At 33.9% G+C, this 7,012-nt stretch overlaps 1 protein-coding gene across 1 annotated transcript; it reads right to left on the bottom strand.

The window, feature by feature from the left end:
* Positions 1 to 450: 450 nt before the first annotated feature.
* Positions 451 to 1,457, bottom strand: LOC145035795 (uncharacterized). The gene is made up of 3 exons (XM_078984306.1): positions 904 to 1,457; positions 660 to 803; positions 451 to 525 (listed from the first exon to the last, which is right to left on the bottom strand). Exons 1-3 carry the CDS (start codon positions 1,444 to 1,446, stop codon positions 451 to 453), a joined length of 762 nt encoding a protein of 253 aa, XP_078840432.1. The 5' UTR covers positions 1,447 to 1,457.
* Between the last annotated feature and the right edge of the window lie 5,555 nt (positions 1,458 to 7,012).

Raw genomic sequence — 7,012 nt, 5'->3', positions numbered from 1 at the left:
TTTCTCTTTGTGCTAATAATATTTGCTTTATTGCCCTTCAAAAAAATATATGATTTTGAAATCGCTGTCTCATACACAGACAAGATATATTATAACATCACAACTCAAAGATCAAAGGGACCTCATACATCCCTGGTGAAAACCAACCAATGATATAAGAGATAAAGATAACCAAATTTATATTAAAATATTTTATTAAACATTTTGTATTTTTGAATGACTCATTATTTGATATAGATGATTATTGTTAATCGTTTACTTATTAAATAACCATTTTATGGAACACTTATTATATATAGTGATTTAAATACCTATATACGTTGTGTGAATTATATGTGTTTATCACTCGTAATTGGATGGCTTGTAATATATAATTTCATACTTTTTTTTTTTTTGCTTTTTTTTTAAAATGAATTTTCTTATGCAGATAAGAAAATAGTTTTTTGTATATCAAATATGATCAATCATTACGAACCGAATGTCGGAATCAATATACTTCCTACTATTCATGAATATTTCGTTTAACTAAAGAAACAAATGAACATCAAGTGGAGAACTGCATCAACTTCAATCAATGTAGAATTACAACCACATGTCAACGTGCATGTATTGTGAAACAACTAATGAAAAAAAATTGAAAAAATCAGAAGAAAGCTAACTCCTATTCCTATCATCAAAAAGAAACAAAATATTAGAATCACAAAGAAGACGAAGACAACATCCGTACACATCCCTTTGCGATTTCCACAAGAGCATTTCACCTGGAAACTAAAACAACCATTGCGACCTCTCTCCACCATTACCTACATTTATACAAATAATGTTTAAAGAAAGATTTAATTACTCAATTTATCTTTAAACTCTAAGAACAAGAAACTATAGTTAAAGAAGTTATATAGAAACCTTTGATTCGGGGATTTGATTACGGGTGGGAGACACTGGTGGCGAAGTTCTTGATTTTGGGGTGGTGGAAACTCTTGGCGGCGGCGGTGGCGTCTTGTTCTTCTGATGTTCTTGAGAATCAGTTTTGATTGGATCGAAATGTGAGTGGCGGAGGAGGATGTTTCTTGTTGGTGGCTCCGGGACTTTGGATGGTGTTGTGGCGATTGATGGCGGATCTTGATTGGCCGATGAATTGGTGTCTGTTGAAGTTTGGCGAAGTGGGTTGTGGGTATTCACGGTAGTGGTGGTGGTGGTTGCCGGTGCTGCACCGTCGAAAGAAGTTGACGGAGTGGTAAAGATTGGGCTGCCGAGAGAGGCTGAGATTGGTGATTCTGGGGTTTTAGTTTCAACCTCAAGCGACATTGGAGATGGAGTATGGAGAAGACGTGGTGTCGGGAGATTAAGGAGGTTGTTTCCGGTGATGGATGAAGGTGGTTGGCGGTGGAGTTCGTCGATGGTGGTGGGTGGCTGGAAGCCACGAGTATCTTGATGATCGCTGCTCATTTCAATTTTGATTTGTGAAATTTTTTGTGTTGTGTTGCCAAAACGTTTAGGAAGATGGTATTTGTATAACAATAGCCGGATAATGTTCTCGTAAAATTGGTATGTGCACAAGGCCTTTGTAGCAAAAAAGAAAAAATGTAACATTTGGAAGTGAATTATATTTACTCTTTGATTCAATAATTAAAGCAAGCATAACTATTTTATTTTCCAAAGTTCTACTATAACAAATAATGATATTTTTGCCGCTTTCAAACCCTCATTCACTTTGTCTGTCGTTTTATAATTATTTTAAATTAATTTTTTTCTACAAATTATTTTATGTTTTTTTTTTTTTTAATTTTATTAAATTTCATATATTATTTAAATGTAATAACTAATAACAAATAAATATCAATTTTATTAATAAATTTATCATATAATTTCAAAATTCTTAAATTAAAGTCTCATTATTTTTTTAATTTAAATTATTTGTTTAAATTTAAAAAAGAATAAACATTTTAATTTTAATAATTCAATATTTTTGTTAGTTTCTTATAAATTAAAACTTCTCAAGTATTTAGACATTCATATCTAATTTTTTTTTTTGAATAAACCAAAATAATAAATAAATCTCACAATTAGTTGTTAATGTATAAATTCATAAGTACTATCATATTTAAGGAAAGGGAAAATGACTTAAAAAGGTAATGAAGTTTCAAAAATATACAAAAAATATCATTATTTTATTTTTAGTACTCAAAATACCATTAAAATATATTTTTTATACACAAAATACCAATGAAGTACACATGTGTTTAATTAAAACCTTATGGGTAACCTACAATAGCCGCTAAAATGGTATTTTGTGTACAAAAAAAACAATGGTCTTTTTTGTACATTTTTTAAACTTCGTTACATTTTTAAGTCATTTTCCCTTCTTTGAATGTAATGGAAATTTAGCTACTTTTTATAAAGAACCCTCCACTTCACTTCGGCCATTACTGTTCTTCATCGCCACCCTCTACCACCATGGCAAAACCCTTTTTCTTATTCTTCCTCCTAATCACCTGCCTACTTTCATCAACGCTGGAATCTCGCCGGCCACCTCCGTTTCTCGGCAAATCCCCACGGCTTCTCAAAACCTAAAACATTCTTGTTCAGCCGAAGTACACTTACGAGACACGATACTTTGATCAGACTCTTGATCATTTCAGCTTCAATGATCTTCCCAAGTTCCAACAACATTATCTCATCAACTCCGATCACTGGGTGGGCGTAGGCCCTAATCGTTTGGGCCCAATCTTCCTTTATTGTGGCAGCGAAGGCGACATCGAATGGTTTGCTGCCAACACCGACTTTGTTTGGGAACTCGCCCCTCGTTTTGGTGCCATGGTCATCTTCCCCGAAGTAAAAAAGCCCTAATCACTCTACTCTACATTAATTTCTTCACTTGCAGACCTTTAATAATACAATTTTATCAAAAGCTGCGTGATTTGATCAAGCATCGATAGTATGGTGAATCGATGCCATATGGAAGCTAGAAATAGGCATTCAAGAATGCTTCTACTTTAGCCTATCTAACAACCGAACAAGCACTTGCTGATTACGCTCTTCTCATCACCGATTTGCAGAGAAATTTGTCAGCCGAAGCGTCACCTGTAATCTTGTTCGGTGAATCATACGGTGGAAGTAAGATCTCTTCCAACAATTTCAACAAACATTAAACAATCTCATCAAACAAGCACTTGTTGATTACGCTATTCTCATCCCATTTACCCGAAGTACATGGTTACCACGATGTTTTAGTTGAACACATATGTATTTTGTTGGTATTCTGTGTACAAATAGTAACATTAATGGTATTTTTTGTAATAAAAAAACAACAATGGTATTTTTTGTAATAAAAAAACAGATAAGCTACAATAGCTGGTAAAATGGTATTTTGTGCACAAAAAAATAAACAATGATCTTTTTGTACACTTTTGAAACTTCGTTACCTTTTTAAATCAATTTCCCTTAATGAAATTACGTAATCTCCTTGTTCATATACCTAGTTAATAGCTATACCCATTGCTATAAATGGTGGGCTTACGACCATGTTAAAAGTAGAATCATTTATCGTGATCAATGATCACATTACACACTATGTAATGTAACGAAGATACCACCCTTGTAAGATCATCCCACAAGATCTTTAAAGATAAATCCAATAATATTTGATATTTAATTCAAATGATATTTGTTTCAAACTTATCAATTTAATAATCATCATGACTATATAAATCTGAAACATATATACAAACTTCAAAATGATGGAATTTTTGAAGGAAAATAAGTTTAATTCATTTAATATAATTGAATCATATTTATATGGAAAGATGATTCACAGATGTATTTATCTATTGGTAGTTAAAGAACAAAAGGTTTAACAAAGAATTATATATAAGTGATATATGTAGTGTTTAAAAGGCGTGCCATGGCGTGAGACGGAACTCCACTGTTACGAAAAGCTTTATAACATTGTTGTTAGGCGTGACGTATGGCAATGTATGATATGACATGCCATGACGCATTATAGCATGTGTTTTTCGTTTGAAACACGTTTTTTTGCTCTTTTTATGCATTTTCTAATCGGACATACAAGTATTGTGTTTTTTGTTAACTTTTTATTATTAGTTGTTGATACAACACTTCTAAAAACTAGTTATATTTGATATAAATCTATATTTATGTGGTAATATAATTCTAAATTAATATAAAATCGTCGCATTACATCACGCCTTGAAAATTGTCATGACTCGCCATGGCTCGTTGAGCTTGAGGCTTGGCCTTCCTGTCACGCCACGCCTCACGCCTTTTAGAACCTTGGATATATATATATATATATATATATATATATATATATATATATATATATATATATATATAATCTTTTCCATACATGAATAGATTTGGTGATAGATGCTTAATCAATTTTACTCACGACTTTTATTTGTTATTGTTGACACTTTTAATTTGCTCAAGTTGCTTCATAGTGAAGATTAAAATACAACTTAATGAGACCATCATTAACCTTTCATTATGATAACGAAAATGAATTTTGTAAACCAAGTCTTCTTGGAACATCTTAGGAGTTGTGGAATCGATTTACAACTCAGTGCGTCAAAAACCACTCACTTATCATCCATACGGTCATTGTGACATAAGATCACTTGGTCGTTTAGATTTTTCTTATGATGGTCAAGGCAACTTTCGTGTTCTCTAGTGGGATAGGGTCACCTAGCCACTGGATGAATGTTGATAGTACAAGTTTTTAAATAAGATAACACAGACCTTGTAGCCTGTTATATGATTGTTTTAAAGAACCGTTTACTTTATAAAATTTTGGAGTTGTGCATACTATAACAAATATATATTGAATATATATGTTTCCAACCAAACAAGTAGATTAAATACTTTCATTAGAATAAGGATGAAACGTTCTACTCTTATCTAAAAAAAAGGTATAAAGTTATGGAGCTTATGTTAGACAATAAGTTGAACTCACTCTAGCATCTATAAATTTCTTTTATGTCAACTATCCTAAATGATTGTTTAGGGTGAAGTTTCTACAATCCTACTGATTATCATTCCAAAAGACTTATAATCAAATAGTTCTTTTCTAAGTGGGAGCAATATGGAACTTTAAGAGCTAAAGAACCATAAACTAAATGTATCATAGTTTGAAATTAGTAAGTTTTTCAATAATTGTTGAACATGCTCGATAGTTGAATGGAAAATAATAAGATACATAGAGATGCATTCATGTATGAGTATCAAATATGAGTTTGATTAATCTTCCTCGATATATCATAAATTTAAAGAGTAAATGAGTTATTAAAAGAGAAAACATACATGAATGAAAAATCTTTTGAAATTTAAGCTAAAAATCTCAAAGTAGGAATCTTCTTTCTTATAAGATAATTACATAGTGTGATTTAATTCTAAATCAAAATACCTCTTGTATTTTCTATAAAGCTAGTGGGAGCTTAGTAACATTCTGTAACAACCCGAAATTTTCATTCGTACAAACTCTAAAGTCAATCACTTCAATTAAAAGTTAATTACATTTCTAATAATTGATAGCCAATTTAAAAGTCCGTTTGAGTGTTTTTATTATTTATTCTTCAAACGAACGAAAGAAAGGAAGTACCGTCTCGGGTCTTGAAGTAGCAAACCCACCCAATGCACCCTAATAAAGAGTTCACGACAAAAATTTTGGAGTTTGGGTCGTAAACTCTCCCATGGCCATGAACTCATGCCTTAGGCATGAGTTTACTCCCCAAACTCTTCATTTCTCACTTCCACCCTCAAGAGTACTCCCCATTCTCTCTCAACTATCATCCCGTTCTTCACCCGATCTCCCAAAAACGTAAGTGTTTCTCGACTTGATTTGTTGTTATAACCTAACATCTAGTTGTTATACATCATTTCATCCATTCATTCTTTCTTTTCAACTGGATCTTCAAGTGTTCTTCAAAACACCAAGAACACACACTAGTGTTCTTGGACCTTAAACACCAAATCAAGCTTCTATCTTGTAAGTACACTTGTCCTAGCTTCTTGTGTGCTTAATATGAACTTGATAACACTTGAAAATCATCAAGAATCATAAGAACAAAGGAGTTTACGGCCAAGGATGTTCTTGGGCCGTAAACCCTTCTTAAGATGTCTAAATGGACCCTAGTTCCTTCCTAAGCCTTGGATGCCAACCTTGATCCTTCCTAGAAGTTTTTAAGACCTTAAATAACAATCAAAACAAGTCCCCATAATAGTTTACAGCCGTAAACACATAAGGATATGGTCCTTTAGCCGTAAACTCTACAAAGTAGTCCTAATGTTCTATTTGTAAATGAGTCCAGCCACCCACCTGGTGGCGTACGACAGCGATGACGACACAAATGGCGGCGATAACTACGACTAACGGTGGTAACATCAACGTGTTCAATGCTGGATGGCGGCATAGGTGTCGGCGGCTACGTCTTCAACTGTTTTGGGGAAACAGGGGCAGCAATGGCGACGCAACAACGAAAGAAGGTGGAGAAGGATATTGGGTCGGAAAAGCAACCCTAGCCGTTGCAACGTCCGGTGACAGTTTCTTCTTCAACGGAAGCGGGAAACAACGACAACAGTTCCGGTCCTGGACTTCAAGCTTCCCGACAGGAGCGACTTCAGTCTTAATGCTCACTTCGTCAGCCGAGGAAAGTGTGGTGGTTCACGGTAGTTCGTGACTTCAGTAGCGGTGGTGACTGAGGGGGCTCTCATGGTGATGGCGGATGGAGGATGGAGGAAGGAGATGAAGGCTGGTGTTTGCATTACGGTTAGAGTTACATGAGTAGTTACAATTTATAAATCCCGATCCATTCAAACTTTGGTCCATAATGACACTCTTACTCCCTCCTTCTCCCTTTTGTTTCAAATTAAATCCAAAAGTTACCAAATGGCCACTCCTCTACAAAACCTTTTCAACTTAGGTCCAGAAATTACTCTTTAGCCCCCTACTTCCATAAATCCTCTCATATTAAGTCCAAATGATACAAACAACCCA

This window comes from Lactuca saligna, chromosome 3, assembly GCF_052625555.1.
Source record: "Lactuca saligna cultivar CGN05327 chromosome 3, ASM5262555v1, whole genome shotgun sequence".
NCBI classification, from domain to species: domain Eukaryota; kingdom Viridiplantae; phylum Streptophyta; class Magnoliopsida; order Asterales; family Asteraceae; genus Lactuca; species Lactuca saligna.
This window is presented reverse-complemented; position numbering and strand designations above follow the sequence as displayed.

Bases quoted from the DNA above. Each gene is read 5' to 3' on its own strand.
- LOC145035795 (XM_078984306.1), bottom strand. From the start codon at position 1,446: ATGAGCAGCGATCATCAAGATACTCGTGGCTTCCAGCCACCCACCACC. The intron at 804-903 runs GTTTCTATATAA...GTATAAATGTAG, and splicing joins ATCAAATCCCCGAATCAAAG to GTAATGGTGGAGAGAGGTCG. The intron at 526-659 runs GTTAGCTTTCTT...TTGTTTCTTTAG, and splicing joins TTTTGATGATAGGAATAGGA to TTAAACGAAATATTCATGAA.